At 37.7% G+C, this 24,605-nt stretch overlaps 2 protein-coding genes across 8 annotated transcripts in view; both read left to right on the plus strand.

Moving 5' to 3' along the window:
• TUT7 (terminal uridylyl transferase 7) overlaps window positions 1-15,711 on the plus strand; it is a 59,502-nt gene extending 43,791 nt beyond the window's left edge. For 3 of the 5 annotated variants that reach the window (XM_079113364.1, XM_079113365.1, XM_079113366.1), the window contains exons 25-29: window positions 120-235; window positions 1,754-2,079; window positions 4,263-4,339; window positions 4,660-4,723; window positions 14,700-15,711. In XM_079113364.1, the coding sequence (XP_078969490.1) occupies window positions 120-235; window positions 1,754-2,079; window positions 4,263-4,339; window positions 4,660-4,723; window positions 14,700-14,767 (651 nt within the window). In that variant the 3' untranslated portion in view covers window positions 14,768-15,711. The remainder of the gene's footprint in view (window positions 1-119; window positions 236-1,753; window positions 2,080-4,262; window positions 4,340-4,659; window positions 4,724-14,699) is intronic. The other 2 variants (XM_079113368.1, XM_079113367.1) reach the window with 2 other exon arrangements.
• A 3,167-nt stretch (window positions 15,712-18,878) lies between these two features.
• Window positions 18,879-24,605, plus strand: part of ISCA1 (iron-sulfur cluster assembly 1) — a 28,297-nt gene continuing 22,570 nt past the window's right edge. Inside the window, exon 1 of one of the 3 annotated variants that reach the window (XM_079113380.1) lies at window positions 18,879-20,677. In XM_079113380.1, coding sequence (XP_078969506.1) covers window positions 20,597-20,677 — 81 coding nt within the window. In that variant the 5' untranslated portion in view covers window positions 18,879-20,596. The remainder of the gene's footprint in view (window positions 20,678-24,605) is intronic. The other 2 variants (XM_079113381.1, XM_079113382.1) reach the window with 2 other exon arrangements.

The following is a 24,605-nucleotide window of genomic DNA, read 5'->3' on the forward strand; positions in this document are numbered from 1 at the left end:
CCCTTCCCAATAGAGACATTTTATGTGAAACTTAAGTATGTGACTGTATAGGCACATTCAGCATTTTTGTTTTATTTCACATTAATAATTCACACTTAGATAAATGTATGTTCTTCTAGGAATACTTTTTTGATCCAGATGTACTAACTGAAGGAGAGCTGGCTCCAAATGATAGATGTTGCAGAATTTGTGGGAAAATTGGACACTTCATGAAGGACTGTCCCATGAGAAGAAAGTAAGCAGATGTTCAGAAGGGGTAGTTTTGTTTTCATTTTCTTTTTGTCTTACTTTTTAAATGTGATTCTGTTGTAACAGAGAAAATAAATTTCTATGAAATTCCGCAGTTTTCAAATGAATTTAAGATTTTTTTTTAAGTGAAAATGAAGTGATTAAAACATGACCTTAGGTACAGAAAACTAGGACTAACACTCAGTTGTAGAGATGACAAACCTGATATACTTCCTTTTCTTGGTCATGGCCCTGATCATTATTTAACCTCTCCAACAGGAATAGAAAAAGAAAGGAGGAAAATAAGATTCATTCCTTTCATAGCAGTGAGAAGTTCAGAATCATTTCAGTGAACAGTCAAGTGAGTTCCATTAGGATCTCACCTACATTTCTAATGTACAATAACTGAGATATAGCACATTGGGATTTATATCCACTCACAGTTTACAGGAATATAGGGCCCTTCATTTGTACTAGGCTTAACTTTAAAATTTGCTGAGTAGATAAGCTACTGAGCTAGGTTACCATACTTTGTCCACATGATATTTGTGGAAGGGCAAGGGAGACATTTTTGTTTCCTGGAGACATATTGGTTTTGGGTGGTAGTGGTGATGTTTATAACTGGAAAGTGATATTCTTATTTAGAAATTAATTTTGCTATTCAAAATAAGTCATAATCTAGAATTTGAGGAGCTCTTTCATAGTATTTTTTTAATTATTAAATCTTAGTGATCATATAGGGCAAGGCAGAAATGATTTGGACATTTTAAGAAGATAAATCACCTAATAACCATTTTTCCCTTGTGAACTTAAGGTTTCACATCTCAAATTTTCACTACCTAGTAAATAATGCTAATGTGCTGTTCAAGAAATCACCCCATGGATAATTTGAGTTTTATCACATCAGTATCATAGCAGGCATTGAACTAAGTAGTACCTCTAATTGCAAAAATTGGTTTTACAGCACTGTAGCAACCTTGAAAATGGAAAAGAAAAAGAAAATACACACACACACACACACACATATGCACATACATACCAATATGAGGTACAGTCAGCTTTCTGTATCCATGGGTTCCACATCCTTTGACAACTGCAAGTCAAAAATATGTGGAAAAAAAAATGTATATATATGGAACATGTACAGACTTGTCTTTTTAATATTCCCGTGCAATACAGTACAACAACCATTTATATCGCATTTACTTTACGTTAGGTATTATAAGTAACCTAGAGATGATATCAAGTATAACAGGAGGATATGTATAGGTTATGTACAAATACTGCACCATTTGATAAAAAGGACTTGAGCATCTGTGGCTTTTGGTTTCCACAGGGAACCCTGAAACCAAAACCCCCATGAATACTGGGGGACGACTGTAGCTTCAGAAAATGGTCTTAAGTGTATTAACATCTCTGTTTCCTCCTTGATATCTTCTATTCCTGATTATCTCCTAAACCTGGAATTAGCTTGATATTTTGTTAGGTTTTCGTTTAGATATTTCTTATCAGGTATCTTCCACAGAGTGAGGCGGCGGCGAGATCAGGAAGATACCCTGAACCAAAGATTCCCTGAGAACAAAGAAAAAAGAAGCAAAGAGGACAAAGAAATTCAAAACAAGTACACAGAAAGGGAGGTATCAACGAAAGAAGACAAACCCACACAGTGCGCAGCTCAGAAAGCCAAGCCAATGAGGGCAGCTGTTGACCTGGGGAGGGAGAAGATTCTCAGGCCACCTATGGAAAAATGGAAGAGACAGGATGACAAAGACTTAAGGGAAAAACGTTGTTTCATTTGTGGAAGAGAAGGGCACATTAAGAAGGAATGCCCACAGTTTAAAGGCTCTCCAGGTATGAATACATGCCACACCTTGATGTTTGCACTAATATCTTAAGGCACATCCCCTTTTTAGAGTTCTTTCCTATTTCTTTAAGCAGTGTATTTCTTAGGAAAAGATGATTTCGTTTTCAAGACAGTGAATTCATCCCTCCCTTAAATTCTGATTCCTGGTTTTATTTAGAGTCTTCTGAAAGTCATTTGGTGTGCTTTTTTAAGATTATTAATGAAATGAGAGTATACTAATCCCCAATACCTGTAAGTGTAGTCTTAACCAGAAAACAAACTACAGCTTGAGCTTCACTGCTTAGTATGTGCACTTTAAAAATCAAAGCAAGCACTGCCCAGCCACTAGGCAAAGCAGTAGCTAAAGTTATATAAGGACCCCACAGTCTGGATATAGGTGAGCTTCTTGTATTTTTGTTCATATACACACAGGCACATGCATAGAAATGGGAACAGAAAGGAATATACTACATAGTTAGCAATGGTTATATCTGCAAAGGGGAAATATAGAGGAGTTTATCTTTAGATCTTACCATTTTGATAACTTCCGACAAGTGAGTATGGTTATTCTTAGGATGAGGAAGAATTACATGTTTAGTCACTATTTCAAATTCATGCACAAATCCTAATCCAGGTGCAGTGGTGGCATGTACTTGTAGTCCCAGCTACTCAGGAGGCTAAGGCAGGAAGATCACTTAAGCCCAGGAGTTTGAGGCCAGCCTGGGTAATATAGCAAGACTCTGTCTTAAAAACACACACTCACACAAAAATTCATTCACAAGTCTTGCCCTTTTGAGTTGCTGGATACAAGTTGGCCATTTTTACTAAATGGGTGAGGTGTCCACTGTTTACATCTTTATAACAGACTGTTAAGAATACATACCTTATGTGTGCAAAATGTTATGATTTACAAGGTAATTTGTACACTCTTCACTTCGTTTCTTAGAATAGACCTGTGCCAGTGGATGCAATTTCATGAGGATAAAAAAGAAACCCTGAGAAGTAATGTTTTATTAAGATAGTTGCCATTCTCAATTGTATGTTAGTGGATAATGTAAAAAAGCTACTTTACAGTTTCCTTGAAATTACTGCAGTGTTTATAGTTTTTGGAGCACCTTTATCTCTCTTCCATTTTATTTTATCATTTTCAACAATATAACAATATCTTGTTACTTAAGAGAGACAGTTCTTAGGCTACCCATTCTTGTTTTTCTTAAGTAGCTTTATTGGAAAGAAATATATTTTAAAATTTTTATTTATAAAATAGGGCTGAAATATATGGATGATACAGCTTCATCTGGCTCACATGACCAAAATTAAACTTGTCCCTCTTCTGAGGAACTCAGAACTTTGACCCATCTTGGATCATATATCAGAATAATGTGATTTTCCTTTAAAAGAGAAAAGTGTAATTAAAAGAAATTAGAATAAGGACATATTCATTGAGAATTTACTGTGGGCCAGGCACTATTTTTAGTACTTTACTTGGATAATCTAATTTTATTTTCACAACAGCCCCATTATTTTCTGTGGTGCTAATATCCCCAGTTTATAGGTAAAGAAACTGTAAACAGTAAAGATAAGATTGAACATGGTTTTACCCAAAATAATTTTTGTAGGCCACCCTTTAAAAAAACTCAAGTTCCATGTTTATGAATATCCCATAGCAGATTATCATTGTGCTTGTCTTTAGTTCAACAAAGTGGTGAATTTCCCCCAACTTTGATGGATCCTTTCTTTCTAGTAATAGTTCTTAAGTTGTTTACTAGCACAGCTGTCAAAAACAATAAGAGCATTGAGTCTGGCAAATCTGAGAGGGCAGTAGCTCTGAGAGGGGTAGAGGAAATCCTCATGGCAGTGGGATTAGCAAACCTCACGACAAAGCTCTCACTAGAAACCTGGTTTCCTCAGAATGCAATATTTACACATTAGCAGTCATCACATTATAAGAGTGAGATAAGGAGGAGGGAATATGATGATTTCCTTTGCTAGCATTTAAAAATAATCGGTTTCTTCCTGTCTAAAAATTATGCTACTCCCTCTCATTTCTTTAAACGTATCATTATGTTGTCCACACAGTATATTGAGTGGGCTTCTGTCACATCAGCCAAAAATCTCTGCAACAGTTTCGAATAAAAGCCTACTGCTTTCAGCTTTAAGTAGGAACAAAAAGTGCCACTTTCTTCCTTAGGTATGACTAAGTCAGATTGTGTGTTTGGATCCCCTTCTTCACCTAGCCCTTTGAGACCAGCTGGTACATTTGTTCAGGTAAACCTAGCTCAAAACCGTTCTGTTTATTTACGGAACACTTCCTGAGCTCTGTGCTGGGCCTTCCTTCCTCCTGGCTAACCCTCCTCGCTCCCTGCCTTTGTGCCACTTACGTGTACTGTGTGGCGAGGCTTGCTGGGCATCAGACAGTAGGGCCCTATTGAAGTACTCCTGCATGCATGTCTGTCTTTCCAGTTAACTTGCAAAATTCTGCCACCCACATGCCTAATTTCAGCTCTCCTTGGATATGGTTTCAGTTTTAAGGCTGTTTCAGACACTCTTCCTTTCACTTTTGTAAACCAGTCTATTTCGTTTTTTAGGCAGTGCTTTTACATGAAGACAAAAAGAAACAAAAAACAACAATATTTTTGAGTCCCCAGTCAGGTATGTGGGTTTTAAAAAAACAAATGTGTGTTATTTTATTTACTGCATACTTTACCACATGCCTTTTGAGACTCTTCCTTTGACTAAATGGTTTAAACAGGGACCAGACATTAGAATCCCTTGAGAGAACTTTCAGAAATACACTTGCCTTGCCTCACTTTAATTTCCTAAATATGATTCTTCAGATTCATCATGGGCCTGTATATTTTTTAAATTTCTAGGTGATTCTTACCTCTCCCTCCACCCCAGTAAGAAGCACAGTGCTCATTTAATTTGTTCCCCTCCCATGCTTTTTATTTCTGCTTTAAAATTGCCACCATCTTGCCAGCAGTTTATTCTTCTTATGGAGATTGTTTGCCATGCACCAAAATAAGGAAGGAAAGTAATAGCCTATACTCCTCCACTCTTTCCTTCTCAACTATTTCACTTATTTATTCTTTGATTAAGCTTCCCACCTCTTTAACTACAGGGCATTGAACCCGGCACTCAGTATGCCACAGTGAACAAACAAAGCCCCCTTTTTTCACTTACTGTACATTCTTGTTAGAAGATACAATAAGGAAGTAATCATATGGCAACAGATGCCAAGAAGATATAAAGCAGAAAAAGGGAAAGAGAACATTGGATAGGAAGATGGCCTCTTTGCTAAAGTAACATCGAAGCCAAGAATCAAATGAAATAAAAGGACAGGTTAAGAGGAAATTGGAGTTGGAGCTAAAAACAGTTCTTGTCCTCCAGTCTCACACAGGCACTGTGGCAGGAGAGGAGTGAGGAAGGGGAGGGGACAATTGTTGATAGGAGGTCAGATTCTGAATGGGTGGGTCTAGATTCCGAAGCTCCTTTGGCAGTGGAGAGACTGGAGTTTGTTTCTCTAAGTAGATGAGAAGCTCTTGGAGAGTTTTTGGCCATGAATTGATATTATCTGAAGTCCCTTTTAAAAGGTTTATATAGCTCCTGGGTTGAGACTAGGGTGAAAACAACTAGAGGAGCAGCCTTGCCATGCCTATAATCCCAGTGACTCTGAAGGCTGAGGCAGGAGGATAACAAGTGCAAGTCCATCCTCAGCGTCTTAGCAAGACCTTGTCTCAAAAGGCTGGAGCTATGTAGCTCAGTGTTAGAGCACACCTGGATCCAATTCCCAGCATCACAGAAGGAAAACAAAAAACTAGATGATTACCACAGGAGTTCAGGAGAGAGATGATAACTTAGACTGAGAAAAAGTGGAGGAAGTAAGGTCAGGTCAAATTCCAAATACTTTAAAGGACCAGCAAGACTTATTGATGGATTGGATAGTCAAGTATGAAACAAAATGAGTCAAAGATGACACCACAGCCTTTAGTCTGAGCACTGAAGGAATGGATGTTAGATTTATTGTCTTAGGCAAGAAAAGATTTGAGGCAGAAATTGAGGTCAGTTGATAGCTGTAGATAGTAGAGTAGAGATGTTAAGTAGCCATTTGGGCATACAAGCTGTCATCTGTTTAGAGAGGAGGTTCAGACTGGAGAAACAAGTGAGTATGGTCACTGTATAGCTAGTATTTCAAGGCCCTGTGTTGGAGTAAGGTCACTAGCAAGTAAATACACATGGAAAAGAAAAGCCTTTGGAGACTCTGGAAATAAACAAAGGAGGCAAAGAGAAAAAGTGGTTGCTGAGGGAGGGGAAGGAGCTTGAGAGAGAGATCCTGGATCCATGTGGAAAAAGTGCTTCCAAGAGGTGGGCTTGACTGTGTGAACTGCTGCTCAGAGCTCTGTTGAGACATAGATGGAATTAAACATGGGATTTGGCAATGTGGAAGTCATTGATGATTTTGAAAAATAACATTTCTTTGGATTGGAGGAGAGAAAAACCTGATTGTAGTGAAGCCAAGAAATGCTTGAAGAGGAAATACCAGCTGCCTAACCTCAGCTGTGGGCACAGAGACCAGGGCCCAGGCAGGCCTGTGGAACCATGCTGGAAGGGAAAGGGTATCGAACTGCAAGGATCTAAAGACCTTTTTCTGGTATTGAGATATAGTGTTTGATTTTTGAAAGGGGAGGGATAAAATCGAGTTGGAAAAGCAAAGCTTTAACTGAGTGATTTTTTTTTAGCATTTTTTAGTAAGAAAGAATGAAATTATAAAACACACTTTGCAGACACTCTTAGTAACTTAGCTTAATCAATCTCTCAGTTCCTCTTTGGAAATTAAGCAAGTAGACCATGTGTAGTCATTTTTAAAAATAATTGTATAGTTTATAAGAAAAACTTTTGAACTTGTAAAAATGTGCAACCCATATACAGTGGTTGCCCTTACCTATGGTTTCACTCTATTATAGTTCCAGGTACCTGTGGTCAACCAAGGTTTGAAAGTACAGCACAATAAGGTATTTTGAGAGAGACCACATTCACATAACTTTTATTACTGATTGTTCTATTTTATTGTTAATCTCTTTATAAATTAAGCTTTATCATAGATATGTATGTATAGGAAAATACATGGGGTTCAATACTGTCTGCAATTTCAGGCATCCACTGGGGGTCTTGGAATATATTCCCCTGGGATAAGGGAGGACAACTGTATTCTGTGCTCAGCTTTTATACATTTTTGTGTCTTAATGCCAGGAGCAGAGTTTGCATTTAGACCAGAGATATGCATATGTTAGTTACAGAGTGAGGAGTCTTAACTGTCCCTTTGCATCAGTGTCAGTTGTTGAGGAATAAGGCATTGCAGATCCAAAGCAGGTTCCCAAGTCCCACAGCAGAGAGAACTCTCCTTCCATGGTCTTCCTAGCCCAGTCTGTCACAGGCAAGGCACCTTGATCACAACCTCATAAAGCTAAGAAAGCTGTGGACTAGGAGCATTCAGTTGTCTCTAAAGTTATTAACAGAAGAATAAATAGAAGTATTGTTCAAATATTTAAGTGTCTGTAAACAATGATCTAAACAGAGCTGGACATTTCTTTGATGTGTGAATTTCACAGTTGGGTAGGGGGCAGTTTAATGATTGGACAGAGCATTTAAAGTGGCATCAGATCTTTTCACAATGAAAATTTAAAAGAAACAGAGGTTGAGATTGGTAGGTAGAATGAAATCAGAAATCTTCACTTAGATGCAAAAGGGGGTTGGTACATGAGAAGCAGGCAGGAGGCCATATGAGGAAACAAAAGAGCAACTGGTTCCTGGGAAGATATGTAATTGTTCTCAGTGGAATATGTGAACCTAAAAATAAGAATTTTTTGTTTTTGTTTTCTTTGGGGTATATCCCCAAACCCAATAGGCAGAAGAGAAGTGAGAATGGGGCCTATTGTGAGGCAGGTTGATTGATCAGTAGAAACTGTGAAAGGTGGGTGAGGAAACTGATGGGCTGGATCACAACCAGAAAGACCTGGGAAGGACTCCAACAGAGGATGTGGGAAACAGACTCCACCAGTTGATAAGACTTTTTTCCCATGGATCCCATGAGAGTTTGAGGATCAGAGAGATTCTATGTGTAAACAAGCCAAAGGGAATGTTATTTTTACAATCTTTAGCCCTGGGCAGCTATTTCCAAAACATTTTACATAGGAAAAATACCAGTCCTTGCCTGTTCAAAATGTTCACATTGGCTAGGATTAGGGAGCGTAGTGTTTAAAAACATTGGTTCTGCAGTCAGATTGCCTGGTATCAGTCCTGGGCTTTGTGATGTTGAGAAACCTCTTTATCCTTATCTGTGAAAAGGGGATAGCATAATATCTAACAAGTAAGAATATTGAGAAATCCATGTAAAGGCACATGTAACAGCACCTGTATGTAGTGAAAGCATGGAAAAGGTTCATGGTGGTGACAATTGCATTGATATACCATCTTGTTGAGTATCACCAGGTCTGCAGGTGCCAGCATTGTTCCTGCTAAAGCTTGTACACATCTTATGCTGGGCACTGTCACACATGCCTGTAATCTTAGTGACTGGAGAGGCTGAGGTAGGAGGATCACAAATTCCCAAGTCCAACCTGGGCAACTTAGAGAGACCCTGCCTCAAAGCAAAACAGATTGGGAATGTAGCTCAAAGATAAGAGTGTGCTGGGTTCAATCCCTAGCACCCACCCTTCACCCTACCCCCCCCCCCCAAAAAAAAAAAAAAACTTCACACATCTATAATTTTATAATTTTTTAAATGGGGGAGAGACACAGATGCTAGAGATGCTAGACATATACATAGAAATAACATTGTCAATTGAGAATAATTTAGGACTTTTCCTGGGTTAAAAAAACCTACAAATTAATAAATCTCTGAGCTCCTGAAAAAAACCTACCAACTTAAATTGATTACAAAAAAAATGTATTGCAGTACATATGCTACTTTATATCAAGAAAATTTATGTGTATAAAATGTATTCTTTCCAATAAATTATACTCTGAGTAAGTATAAGGCAACTGTGATGCTGTCACAATTTCTCACAATAAATTTATGTAAATTATCTATTTATTATAAATGTGAACTGTGTTTCAGTTATAAGTAGGATTAATTTCCTCAAAGCACTTCCTTTTCGTAGACCTAAATATATCTGTGACTCACTTAGTAGTTTCCTAAAGAGCATATGTCAGTATGGACAGCCTTTGCTCTTACACATTAGCTATGTGGACCTTGGTTTAAAAATTAGTTTCTTTGAGCTCCAAATGTCTCATCAAAATGACACCATCTATTTCACGGGGTGCTGAGAAGATTAAAGAACCCACCAATACTGGGCATTCCATCAAGTTCTTTCTTCTCCTGATACCAGGCACCAGTTCTTTCCACTAGGCTACTTAGAGTATTAACTCCTTAATAAAATAGTAACAGATAGAATGTTCTGGAACTTTCCTTGCTGTTCATTACCTCCTCCACATGCACACATCTAGCACAATACCTTAACTATTCAGTAGGAACAAAGATGGCCCAAATGGGACACCATTCAAGAACATGAGTTTAGAGTCAGGCACTTAGGTTCGAAATCTAGCCCAACCATTTGCTAGTCATGTGGCATCTGTTTAGTTCTCCAAGCTCCCTGTGCCTCAGTTTCCTTATCAGTTAATTGGGGCTAACACCCCACAGGACCATGGTAAGGATTGACTTCTTTTAGATAAAACACTTCACAGCCTCAGATCCATTTCATCAGTCAGTAAATTTTTTCTGCCCTTTGTTGTTGTCTTTAACCATTTCCAACCCTGCCACAACTTATCTTTTAAACCTATAGGGCAAATAAGCCCTAGGATTTTTCTTTCTTTCTTTCTTTCTCTCTCTTTCTTTCTTCCTTCCTTCCTTCCTTCCTTCCTTTTCTTCCTTTCTTCCTTTCCTTTCCTTTCTTTCTTCCTTCCTTCCTTCCTTCCTTTTCTTCCTTTCTTCCTTTCCTTTTCCTTTTCCTTTTCCTTTTCCTTTCCTTCTTTCTTTCATAACCCAGGAGCACTTTACCATTGAGCTGTATCCTCACCTTGCTAAATTGCTGAAGCTAATCTTAAACTTGAAATCCTCCTGCCTAAGCCCCCCAAGTCTTTGGGATTATAGGTGTGCATCACCACACCCAGCTCACACTGAAAATTTTTTAACAAATCAAGAGTATATGGTTGGGCGCAGTGGCATACACCTGTAATTCCAGCAGCTCAGGTGGCTGAGGCTAGAGGATCAGAAGTTCAAAGCTAGCCTCAGCAACTTAGCAAGGCCCTAAGCAACTTAGTGAAATCCTGTCTCTAAATAAAATATAAAAAGGGCTCAGTGGTTAAGCATACCTGGGTTCAATCCCCGCCCCCAAAAAAGAGTATAGGGAGCTTACAGTACCAGTTATAATTTTTTTATGCTTAATTACTGTGGTTTGCATATAACAGTTTAGTATGAGAATCTCAGAAAATTAAGTTTTTTGTTTCTTAATCAGCCCCCTGCATCCTTTTTTAAAACAAAAAAACACTACTTCTGTCTTTTCATTTATTCCCTTTTAATCCCATGCTGTGAAATCTTAAAAATTATAAATCCTGCAAGAGATTGGTATATATCTTTTTTTGTAATGATGTATATTTAAACAACTTTTATCATTGAGAATTTTAAAGCCTGCTTATTAAAAAAATAAAAACAAAAAGGCATTCCTCTTTATGATAATAAATTTAAAATAGAAATAGTTTTACAAATAACATGGGAAGAACTCATTGTCAGTGAATGTAAATCATTCTTTGAGACCTTTCCTTAAATATTCCAGTCTATGAATATACCATTACTTAATTGTTCCTGTGGATTAATCTAACATACTTAATCTGTAATAAAAATATTTATGTAAATTGGATTTTAAAGCTTTTTGTTAAATCTTTAAAAGTATAAAAATTTCTGTAAGTTTTTACAATTTCAGGCTATATCATTCATTGATCATGTAACATTTACATATTTTGATTAAAAAGTACATTTTATGTTTATTTACTGATGAAAATTACTTTCATTTAGTGAGACAGATAAAAATATTCCCCCATATATTCATGTGTCTTTAGATCAGTGCTACTTATTGAATGAGTGAAAGTAGGTCTTTATCATTTCCATTCCTAATCCTTTTGGTTTTACAGTTTGTAAACATCAGGAAACTCCATTAGGTTTCATAGTAGTAAATTCAAATAATAAATTACTTTAAAAGTTTGGAATTGGAAAATGTATTTTAATTAACAGTGTCATTCAATTATTTTAATTCCTTCTTAATTATATGACCAAAAAGTATATAGTGATATGTAACTAAAAATTATTTGTAATAGTATCAATCAATGTAATTTTACAAAAGCTGAAAATTGGGGTTTTTATTATAAGCATTCACATTTACTATAGATAAATCAGCATTTTGTTTGCCTCCTTTCCTCCTTACAATATTACTATGAAATGGCTTTTAAGAACTATGAAAAAACACTGCAAAACATAGTACACAGGTACAGAGTTAAATTTCAATTTGCTACAGGAACACAGTGCATCTTTTAAGAGACATTCTCAGACTCCTGTCTTGAAGAAGTCTATGCATATTCCCTACAAGAGATCAGGTTTTTCTCACCTCTGGGAAATGCACCACAGTAAGATTTGGATAGTTAAGAGATTTCTGCCTTTCTTTTGTGAAGAGGGAAAAGAACAATTGTGAAAGGGGTGTTGGACAAAGAAGTGGGGAAGCTTGGAAATAGGCTTTTTTTTTTTTTTTTTTTTTTTTTTTTTTGTAATTTTAAAAATTTGTTCTTTTTAATTACACGTGACAGTAGAATATATTTTGACATATCATGTATACATGGGGTATAACTTCCCATTTTGTGGTTGTGCATGATGTGGAGTTACACTGGTCATGTATTCATATATGAATATAGGAAAGTTATGTCCAGTTCATTCTACTGTCCTTCCCATTTCCATCTTCCTTCCCTTCCTCCCACTCTACCCTGTCCAATCTGGTGAACCTCCCCGCTCCCCCTCCACCACCTGGAAATAGACTTTCTTGAAACTCTCCTTACTTACATGCCCTGTCAAGTAGGCTGGGAACACATGGACCCAAGTTTGAAGACCCCTGTTTATGTACCATATAATGAATATTTGTGTATTTGCCTATTTGTCAGGATAAATCTCATTTAAAATAGGTTAAAGTATGTACATTTTCACCATGATGCCAGTATTGCCAAACTATGACTGTTGACAATCCCAGAGAGTCAATGACAAATATTTTCTCATACCCTGACTTCATGGAAATAGTCTTTTTATATTTTACCAATCTGAATTTCTGTGATAACCATTGAACTCTAACATTTTTCTTGTTTTCATTATATCTTCATATTTAGGTATTTGTATTTTTATCAGAGTATTCATTTCTATTTTTAGGAGCACCTTCTGCACAGTTCATTCATACTTTGTCAAATGTGTTAGAAGATTCTTCACCACCAACTCCTCTTACTTCGACATCACTTAGATATGTTTGCCATACAGATATTTAATAGCTTGATTTAGCCAATGTTTGGGTAGTTTCAAATCATGCATACAAATTTTATAAAGTTTGTTTTTCCCCTAGATTATATAAAAGTTCCATTCAATTTTCAATTCTAATAATTTGGGGGAGTTGTTTGTTCATTTTTTCCTTCTTTGGTACCAGTGACTTAACCTAGGGGCACTTAACCACTGAGCCACATCCTCAGCCCTTTTTATTTATTTATTTTTAATTTTGAGATAGAGTTGTGCTAAGTTGCTTAGGGTCTTGCTACATTGCTAAGGCTAAATTTGACCTTGCCATCCTCTTGCTTCAGGCTCTCATGTCATTAGTACTGTTCTTAGAAAAATATTTAATATTTTGAGAAAAGCATAAAACAGGTACAGATAATATAACCTATCTTACAGAGAATTGATTTTTTGCATATCTTCTTTTTAATCTTTGATTCTAAATAAAAGACTATTAAGATGCTACATAGAAGTACCTTTTGACTATCATCACCAGGCCCATCTCTGTCAGGTCCTACTCTACTCTTTATAAGAATAGAAGCATCCATTATTACAAATTAACTCTTACATATGTGTTCTTGATGAAGTTTTACATTTAAATGGCATATTGTAAACTTTACAATAATATTCCACAATCTGTTTTTCACATCTAATTAAAAATTTTTTAAGGTTTTTTTATGTTGGTATTTAGTATTTTGTATAATATTCCACTATATGAATACCTATTATTTATATTTTATTGCCTAGGATTTGGACATTTATACCATGTCTTGTATTTTGCTGTTATAAACAGCACTGTAGTGAATATCCTTGGGGAGTCTCCTTGAACATGTATGAGAGATTCTGTAGGTTTACTTGTAGGTCTGTACCTACAAGTAAAATCCTTATATAGCATATGTGCACTTTAGTTAGATACTATCAAATTACCATCTTACTAGCTGAAAAATGCAGCTCCCCCCAGTAGTGTCTGAGCTGTTTCCACACATCACATCCTTACAAGTACTTGACTTTGTCAGAATTTTAATTTTTGCAAATTTGATGGATGAAAACTGCTTTGGTGGTATTCATTCTCATCTGTATTTTCTTGACTGTAGTAATGCTAAGCACTTTTTATATATATTCATGCCATTTTTTTTTCTTTTGTATATTGTTTTTTATTTGCCCAATTACCTGTTGGTGTTCATCTTCTCTATATTGACCTGTAAGTCCTTTAGTTATGGTGATATATGCTTAGGAAATTCTTACCTATGATTTTATAAGCATTTATTACTGCTTGTACTTTGGCTTTCTTATGCTTACATTTAATTTCGTAATTCATGTGGAAATGAGTAAAGAAGCAAGGGTATGGTTTGAGGAAGGAAACTAACTTCTTTCTCCCTCAGAAATTACATATTCGATAAATACCAGTTATCGAATAACTCATACTTTCCCCCATTGGAAATGAAACTGTCATTATTATAAATATTCTATCATACATAATCTCTAAAGAATTTCTCAACTCTCTCCTGTTGCATTGATCTATTTGTTCAGGCTCCAGAACAAAATTTAGTAACATCCTATGGTATGGCTGAATTAGTAATTCTCTTTCCTGTCCTTCACCTGTAAATATAATAAATTTTCTTTTTTCCTTTTATAAGTCATAACTACCATATCATCAACCACAGCTTCATATGCAGAGTAGTGATGCAAGATATTTATTTCTAGTGCAAGAATTCTTTGCAATCTATTCTGTTTAGTTGCAAATGAGGACACTAATCTATATAAAGCAGAATCTTGAAAAGTTGGGTTTATCTGCCCTCTGCACCAACATGGAAGTAGCCAATGGGTAAATGTATTAAAGTGATCATTCTAGCAACTTGTCTGCATTTAGAAAGAGTTGACTAAGCTTATGTTTAATATATGTCATATATACTTTTTTAATATCTAGCATAATTACTTGATTCAAAAAAGTGACCATTTTGATGAAAAAATTTCTGTGATTAATAAGTAATTTTATGACTTTTGATAAAGTGAGACTTGTTTCATTTATGTTGGGTTTTGTTTTTTCCCCTCCTCTAGGTAGCCTTTCCAGTAAATATATGACTCAGGGAAAAGCCTCAGCGAAGAGGACCCAGCAGGAATCATGAGGGAAGGAAAATGCAGCACTCTACTGGCCACTCAGGCATCCGTATTCACTTGGAAAATTAGGTTCATTTCACAGGACATAGCAGCATAGATCAGGCTTCAACTTAACTTTCAAGGGAAATGTTGGATTTTTTTTAATTTAATGGTATTAATGAGGAAAAAAAATTTTTAATATAGTCTTATCTACCACCAATCCCCATAGATTTAAGGTTTTTAATAGAAAGCCATGATGTATGTATTTAAGCCAGGTTAAAAAAAAAAATGTAACTATGGGCCAGTATTCAATGAATACAGCTTCATGGTTTTTAATTCTTTCAAAGCACACTAAAAATAGTGTGCTGAAAAACCCCGAGTAAATTAACTCCTTTTTTCCCTATAAATCCCTTTTTTGTTTTGAAGAGGGGAAATTATATTTATTGTTGTTTACTGAATCCTTGTGTGGAAGCGTATCAAATATGTGTGAACTGCTACTGCTGTACTTAGGATTTACAAACATTATTTTATTGCTCTTTGTAGAAGTGATAACATGAACATGACTATTTATGTGAGCCTTAGTGGATATGCAGTGCCACTGAGAGATCTCTGGGTGTTTTCCTCTCTAATTTTAAGTAAATTGACAGAACTACTGCACTATAAAAATGAAGTCAGGAAAACAAGTAGTTCTGTTTGCTTACTAGTAAAAACATTTTCAAGGGAAAAATGACAAAAGTACTTTTTACTTTTTATGATATTCAGAAATTAGGGTGGAAAACTTTTTAAAAAAACCTTAAGATCAGTGATGCTGTCTCTGCCAATCATAAGTTTGATTGGCATCATTCTGGATCTGACTGGAGCCCTCACAGAACTATTTCTCTAACTTCACAAGCCTTTCCAAAGTAGTACATGGTCAGAACTATGCCTCCGTTTATTTATCATTTTGAAATAAAATCAAAATTTCCACCTGTAATTTTATCCACATTATTTTCTAGTGAGAGTTCTAAATTTCATTAGGAAAATAAATCAAGGAGTAAGGACCATGTAAATCTCAATCCCTTCTTTTCTGAGGTTGGGGGCATGATGGACACACACACACACACACACACACACACACACACACGGTGCTAGGTATGGAACCCAGGGCCTCACACGTTAGGCAAGCACTTTATACCCCAACCCAAATCCTTTTTAATAGGGTGCACATAAAGTTCCCCTTGTTGTGTGCACTGTGATCATTGGTTTTTATTGTAACCCATTATATGCCAGACACTGGGTATGAACACAAAAGACACAAATTGAAGGATGCATAGAGTGTTACTGGCAAAAACTCCAAATGTGAGGGGACTCAGGCAATATATATCTGCATATTTTGTTTTTTATTTTAAAAAAAGTACTTGAAAACATTCTAGCTATGGAAGAATCATCAAAATTAAGAACTTTAGAATTTGAAAGTCACAGGTTACTAAACAATTACTGATTATTCTTTACGCAGTTTAAACACAGACTCACAAATTGCACAACCTGGGATGACCCTGCTCTCTGTGACTTTCTTCAGCTATGGCTCTTATGGTTTCTTCTTTTCCCCCTGGGGCATAAAAGTTGACTGGGCTACAATGCCAGTCACACTTTCTTTGAAAAGCCTGTTGATGCTGTTCTGTTATCTCCTGACATTACAGCAGAAGAGAACTCGAGACCCGCCTAATTTTTTGTTCCCTTGAAAGTTTTATTTTTCATCTTGGGTGCTTCTGTAGTTTTTATTTATCCCATAATTAAGAAAATTGCCTCAATCTAAAAATATGCCTCTCCAGTGACTGAAAGAAAAGTAATACCAAAGATTGGGCCTGGGGCTCAGTTGTACAGCACTTGCATAGCACGCCTGAGGCACTGGATTCAATTCTCAGCACCACATATAAATAAATAAAGGTCCATTGACTACTAAAAAAAATTTAGAAAAATAAATTCAATATTTCTTCCTATTCATTTCCTTTTTAATTTGAGAAAGTATTTTCTTTAGTTTTTGATAACTTATCTTTTTTCAGTATGTCATTATCTGTCATCTTTCCTTTTCATCATGCTAGGAAACTTCTCCAGTTTAATTTCCACATGACTGGCAATTTTTCTATGCTGCTTTCTTACTAATACGAATTTTGTCATTCTTTCTTAACTTACCCACCTTCTTTTCCTCCCATTTCTTTAGTTTACTTTTATATTTTCTTATTTTTTCATAGAAACTAGGCTTTCTTGTATCCTTTTAAAAAATGTCAAAAATTTCCTACATTTTATTCAGATTTCTATAGATTTTACCTAGTACATTGGAGTTTGTCTGATTTTTCACACTGGATCTATGGGACAATGAACAGTTTTTACAATGCAGACCTAGAGAATGGATTGCTCCTGGCTCTTCACTTGGGTGATGATCACAACCCCTTCTCAGTTCTCAAGACACTGCTATTTTTAAAGTACAGCAGACCTGTCTGTCTTAACAAGCACCAACGGTGCCCCACTACCAATGTTCTCCTTGCCACATAAAATCTTTTCTTTGTACTGAGGTACAGGGGGTACTTTACCACTTAGTGCTATATCCCCAACCCTTTTTATTTTGAAACAGGGTCTTGCTAAATTGCTGCAGGTCTCACTAAGTTGCTGAGGCTGTGATCCTCCTGTCTTAGCCTCCAAAGTGACCAGGATTACAGGTTGCATCATCAATGCCTGACAGAAATCCTTTTTTTGTTTTTTTTGTTTTGTTTTTTTTGTTTTTCTTTATAGTAGTGGTCCAGACACAACACTTTTATATCTTGCTCAATGTGGGTAAGTATCAGCAATGTGCAGGTTTAAACATGTTTTTTTTTAGATAACACATTTATTTTTCATTTTGAAATGTGCTTCACAGATGACTTTCGAGGTGGGGGAAGAAAACTTTCGCAGGTGGAAAAACATTGGAAACAATTTAACAGATCTCCACAAAACTTTAAATAAGTGCTGTTTTTGTTTTTGTTTTCTTCAAAACCAGGCATGTTTGGACAGCAACAGTCAAAAAAGTGGTAGCAAACCTCCTAAACCTCAGATAGTTCAGTTTCCATTCCTATTTCAAGGAACTCATACCTGTTGTTAGCACAAAAAGACTGGGCAGGACACAAACCTCACACATCATTTCAGCTCTTTATTCAGGGCAATGAAACTGTGCCGGTGGATCCCGTCTCCTGGTAGAAAATGAACCACTAAACAAAGAAAGGGACTGGGTTTATATAGATTATTTTGAGGGTGGTCTAGTGAACATACATCAGTTTGCTTGGACAGGCAGTCAGGAATGTGGGCCTTTTTGGTCAAGACAACGCCTGAAGAGGATTTACTTTGGAGGAGACTGTTTCCTTTAAGGGTGATAAAACACCTCCTCCCTGTCTGCAGCTGACTGGCACCTGGAAAACATTTATCCTGGGAGATGAAGGCCGTCAGTGCATGGCCTCCATTTTTACTTCTTTTTCTCAGGCCTCATTATTTTGGGAATTTCTTATTCTCCATATCCATTACCTGTCCTTACAGAGTCAAGAGGATCAAGTGGAGTCTTATTAGGAAAATGTCTGGAACTGTGAAACTAAATCCTGAAGTGCAGAATTAAACATTTTTAGTATTATTAGTGGAAACCTAAAAGTGTTTACAGCTTGTAAACCCCTTCAGCACTTCCCATACCCACCTCATTTCAACACCACAGGACAGCTGCTGCTCTGAGATAAAGCTCACATATTTCTTAATCATGAAAACTCTGTCATACTTATTTCAGGAGACTGCCAGTTTCAGATAACATTAGGTATGCCTAATCCACTGGCAAGATGATTATATAACTTAGTGCTTTTCATGCAAAACAGCTACCCAAGTGAAAAATTGAATAGTGTGACTTTCATAATGAAAAAGGCTTGTAAACGCATGGGATCCTAGGGCTGGGATTTGGCTTAGTGCACTTGCCTAAATGAACCAGGCCCTGGGTTTGATTCCCAGCATTAAAAAAAAAAAAAAAAAAAAAAAAAAAAAAAAAAAAAAAGAAAGAAAGAAAAGGAAAAAAAAATCCTGAATTAGGAAATTAGGACTAGATTTTTAAAAACTAGTGCTGGAAGGTACTCTTCAAACCTGTGAAGTGCTACACAGCTTTACAGTAATTGAAAAAATTATGCATGGCATCTTTTTATTTTACTTGTAAGAGCAGTCTTAGATTCACAGCAAAATTGAGCCAAGTGCAGTTCTATATAGTTCTCTGTTCCCACACGTGCCAACCAACCACTCCCATTATTCAGCACTACAAATGGTACATGTGTTAAAATCAATAAACCTGCTTTGACACATCATCACACAAAGTCTGTAGTTTACATTAGGGTTCACTCTTGGTGGTGTATGTCATATAGGTTTTGAAAGCTAAATAACGTCCATTACAGCCTCATACATGGCATCCTTAATATCAATTAACAATTAGTGTTTATTGAGTGCTGCTGTGTGCCATGCAATCTAAGGATTTTTCATGTACTAACTCAATCTTCACAGTATATGTAGAGGGAATGGCATCAAAAGTAAAATGCCTTATCTCAAATCACCCAGTTAGTCAAAGATGAAGCTGCGACAAACCCACCACCCTACTGCCTCTCAATCCCCATTTTTTTTTTTTCCCCTGTGTGCACCTGGAGTTAAAAAGAAAAAAAAAAAAAAAAAATCCTGTCAATGCAATTTCATTTCTGAAACAGAAAGAAATGCCTGATAATTGTGAGGTATCCTTTCAGACCTTGTATGTTCTAGGGGATCAGAGATAAATTGGGCTCTGAAAAACGCTTCACTTCTTGTTTTTTCCATTATCAAAACACCAATAATCTATACTCCCCTCCCCAGCACCGGTCCACAGAATTCGTGTCTCTGTCCTTTCCATGGGAATGCCACCTGTCCTGATCTCTTTCCATCTTATAACTAAGCTGCACTTCTGTCCAACGACTACGATCTCTCTTCTGGCCCTTGTTTACCTGACTTCCCATGCCCGGGATACGGTGTCTTGTGTTCAAGAATATTGCTTAATTAAAAGGCTGAAATATGTCCCTGAGCAGCCGGACAAGGTCTCACAAACAACCGGTGTTGAATCAAGTGTACTGATACGTAGGTACCCTCTGCAAACGTGACTATTTGCAGTGCCGCCCAGTCACAGTGAAGCTGGGTTCCGCATTCCCTACCAGAACAAAAATGCGTTATTCACCTTCCTTCTGCATCCAAACAGTTCAAGCACGCTAGGGGTGGAAGAAAGGGGAACTGCATAATACACAACTCTGCAGCAATTCTGTGCTCTTAAGAATAGTCTAGCTGGACCAAAATGGAAGAATGAAAAATGGACGTTAGGTGACGGATTATCGGAACCGTTCTCCTTTGAAGAACTAAAACTCCTGTGATGTGTTGACTTTCTTCTATGCTCTTAAGCCTCAACAGTCTATTACTGATTGTTGCAGGAGGCGATGGCGCCTCACCACGCCCAGCAGGCAGATGGTAAGGAAACCCGCTCAGAAGTCAGCGAGGTCGGAGGTCATGGCTTGTCGCCCAGACTCGGTACTCGGCGGTGATGGCCTCCAGAATTCCTGTGCCCACCCGCACGGTTAACCCTACAGGCCGCGCCGCGCACAGTCGCCGGAGCTGCTGGTAGCGCTGGCTAAAGAAAACCGCCCCGCCCCCCGGCCCGTCACTCACACGACCCGGCCAATGGCGGAGGCGGGCGGGGCGGGGCCTGGGGTGCCGTGCGCCGAAGCTTGTGGCGTCAATGCGCCGGTGGTGTCCATGGAGAGAGGTTGAGGTGGCCGAGCTCCGGCCCGAGGCACCCGGGCGCCGGGACGGTGAAGATGTCGGCCTCTTTAGTCCGGGCCACTGTCCGGGCTGTGAGCAAGAGGAAGCTGCAGCCCACCCGAGCGGCCCTCACCCTGGTGAGTGCACGCGGCGCGTGGCTGGGCCTGTGACATTGGCTCACGTCCGCCCCCTGCCAGCGGAGGTCATAGTGGCGGGGAGCCGGTTCGCAGGCCGCGGGCACGTAGGGATCTGCGGCCGCTGAGTCGCCGCCGCGCCGCCGTTTTCCCTGCTGGCCCGGGGGAGAGTGATAAACAAACCCCTGGACGGGGCTTCTGTGGGGGCCTGGGCGCCCCGGGAACTACGTTTCCCGGCAGGCTGTGCCCAGGCGTTGGGGGGTGGAGAGGCCGACGGTGTTTGTCAGCACGAGCCTAGCAGCGAGCCTGAAAAACCCGGGTTGCCTGACATCTCCTGTGCTGAGCTCGCACGTACCAAGTGCCGGATTTGGCGGTTGACACCAGGAGTCCCACTCTGTGGGTGTACGGGAAAGGGCGAGCCCCAGGAACCCGCCGGTGCGAGAGGGCAGAGCGGCGATGAAGCCCTCGCCCCCTCCGAGGTCTAGTCTGCGGCGCACAAAGAGTTACTTCCTGGTGTCCGTGGTAGCGGAGGCTTTTTGAAACACCCTGTGAGACTCCTGCAATCCTAGCGTTTGACAAAGGACAAAGGATGAAGATTTTCACGCTGAGTTAGTCCACAGCGTTTTCTGGAAAAGAGGTCAAACAGAAAGGAAAGCAGAACACAAACCACAGATGCTTAAAAGAATTCAGAGTGTACTGCGCTCTCTCAAGATTGTGGGTTTTTTAAAAGGGAAATTCACATAACGTAGAATTAACCATTTTAAAGGGTACAATTCAGTGGCAGCAATCACAGTGTTGTGCCACCATTACTTCTATCTAGTTCCAACCCATTTACACCCCAGTAGGAAAGCTTATGATCAGTTCAGCATTGTTCTCCAATACTTTTTAGTTTTAGTTAACCCACTCTTGGTTAAGTAGAAGGCTTTGTGCAAGCATTCGCCTAGAGACTGGAAAATCCGAAGACCTGTTGCCATAAAATTAGTTGAAACAAAGTAAAGTCGTGATCAGCTGAAAGAATTTATTTTTTTTATGTCATCAATGTTTAGGTCCTTGAGGTAACCCCAATTTTATATCTTACTATATTCTATATTTTTCCTAGTTAGCAAGCCCATTTTTATGTGTGAAGATATATCATAGAATCTAGAATTATCTAAGATCTTGAAAACTAAAGGGCACAGTTCATACTTTGTGTCTCATTTCATTTTTAGCAAAAGTTATTCAGAATTCAAAAGAAGAATTCTACTTGTAATGGTAGATCCAAGAAAAGTCAGAGGGTACAGGGATGGTTTTCTGTCTTCTTTTTCCATCACCATTTGGCAAGTTATATGTTCCTTCAGAATTTCTGAGTCATTCTCTCCATTCCAATCCTGTTCTTGCAGCAGGCATTATTTAAGAGCTACTCTGGTTCAGGACAAGAAATAATGAGTTACATAATTCCCACCCTCCCTGGACACAGTCAAAGAAAGCTTTTGCCATCTCTTACAAGGAAATATAATATATCTCACAATTTCAGGCCTAGCTCCCTCTGGACTCTTTTTTTTTTTTTTTGGTGGGGGGGGGGGGATTGAACTCACAGCACTAAACCACTGGGCCACATCCCCAGCCCTGTTTTGTATTTTACTTAGAGACAGGATATCCTTGAGTTGCTTAGTGCCTCAGCCTCCCGAGCCACTGTTCTTCATTACATGTTATAGCAGTTGTCAGGTTTCAGGATCTCCATGTTGCCTGACTCTAGGAATCTGTTTTCTGAATCCTACTTAGGGTTTTGACTGACTTTAGAAACATTTTTCCCTTTAATTTTTTTAGGAGATGGAGAGAAAGCACACTAGTGCTACTTTCCATCATGATCTGTATTAATGGACTAGCAGTCAATTTAGTTCTAGCATAGGTACCCTCATCACAAAGTACCACAGTCTGTATTGCTTATTGTGTGTAGTTTTAACCGCAGAATGTTATGTCAAGCATAAAAGCAGGGAAGTGATCAAAGGCCTAATAAATGGAGGCAGATAAGATCACCCAAAAGTAGAGATAATTCAGTAAAACTAGTAAGAAATAAATGTTACTTGAATATATAAATTTGACATCAGGAATTTGACATCTTGCAATATTAGATAAGGGATGTACTTGTGGAGTCTACCTCAGATCAGCAGAGGATAGAAAAGACAACTGATGACTTGAAAATATGATTAGATGTTGTCATCACCAAATTATCTGCATTAACTCTTGTTGAGTCTGAAGAGAATTGGTGGATTATTCAAGGCAAATGTTTAGACTGGTGATACGTTGCCCATGTAACTTTATGCAAACCAGTGGTGGTTTCTTGATTGAATGTTTGGTTTCAACATAACACATCAGTGTTAGTAAGTACCTGTAGAAACCTGCAGAGAGCATAGAAGGAAGATGGATTGCTACCTACGTATCCAGGAATTGAAAAATGGAATTGAATTAATGGGAACCAGAATAAGATACGATTAAAGAACACAAAGATTAAACACTCCTGACAGTCACCTTTATTTCCATCATTTAACAAGTCAAAATTAGTGCAACCCTAATTTAGGATTATAGATGACCCACGCTGTATACAAAGTACAACCAAATGTTGTACTGTGAAATGATGATGGTACATGACAGAATAATTATTGACACATGAAGAGAAGTTATGTACAGAGGTGTCTTGGGGCTTAACTTCTAGTAGAACTTGGTTGAGTGAGAAAGTTTCAAAAATGTTTAATATTTAATAAAGTGTTAATTCATTGGACCAGAACCAGAAGTCCTTTGAAACAGTGACCAGGAACAAAGATTTGTACATGAAAGCAATTTAGGAGCTATTAAAACATTGGGAGTAAGTCTCTGAGTGTAGTTGGGTGGTAGAATGTGCTTAGCTTTCACAAAGCCCTGGGTTCATCCTCACTCAGCATCAAAAAAAATCACAGAATTGTAAGAATAAAAACATGATACATATAAAACATCAAACACATAGAAAGTGTTCGATAAATAGTGAATATGTTCATTACTATTTGTATCAAATGAGAAGAATAATATGTTAAAATGTTTTTAATGGGAGCTGTGAAAATGTAAATGTACACTAGAAATACAAATATTTTATAAGTGTATGTGTGAATAAGAGAAGACAAAAGAAAAACACCTTAATGCCAGTCATAGTTGTTAAATAGTGAGTTTAACAAAATATATTATAGCTTTGTCATTGGTTGCCATTTACCTAACATCTTTTAAACGTTAAAATGCCAGATTTATAATAAAATTAAAATAGGTCATAATTGTTGGCACATGTTTATAAGTCTTTTCCCATAATCGTGACAATAAAAATAGCCTGGAAGTAGATTTTTTTTTTAATTGGGCCAAAATATCTTAAAGATAATTCTCTCGCTTCAGAAGAACCTTGTTCTAGCTGGGTGTCATGGTGTATACCTGTAATCCCAGCAATTTAGGAGACTGAGGCAGGAGGATCACAGGTTTAAGGCCAGCCAGGGCAACTTTGCAAGACCCTGTCTCAAAAAAACAAAAAATTAAGAAGTTAAAGAATAAAAAGGGATAGGGATGAGGCTTAGTGGGTTCAATCCCCAGTGCCACCAAAAAAAAAAAAAAAAAAGTCACAAGTAGATTAAAAGCCAACATTGTTTCAGTGAATTTTAAGAATCTTCTTAGATTTTAATTCACACTGAATCTGAGATTGAGATTAATTACTAAATAATAACTAATGGCAATACAATTAGTTATCAATTTTGAGGGGGTAATATGGGTCTCCTAGTTGTCTTGGGGAATGTGTTGGTAATATAAGGCTGCATGTTGCTTAGTGGAAGATTTTATGCTGTTTCCCAGATTGATTTCCTGTAAGCAAAATGTTGCCAAACTATGCAAACAGTCCTAGAGTAAAGTAAGATATTTAGTTTCTGCCTTGTACTAGATACAG

This window comes from Sciurus vulgaris (genome assembly GCF_902686455.1).
Source record: "Sciurus vulgaris genome assembly, chromosome: 15".
Taxonomy (NCBI): Eukaryota; Metazoa; Chordata; class Mammalia; order Rodentia; family Sciuridae; genus Sciurus; species Sciurus vulgaris.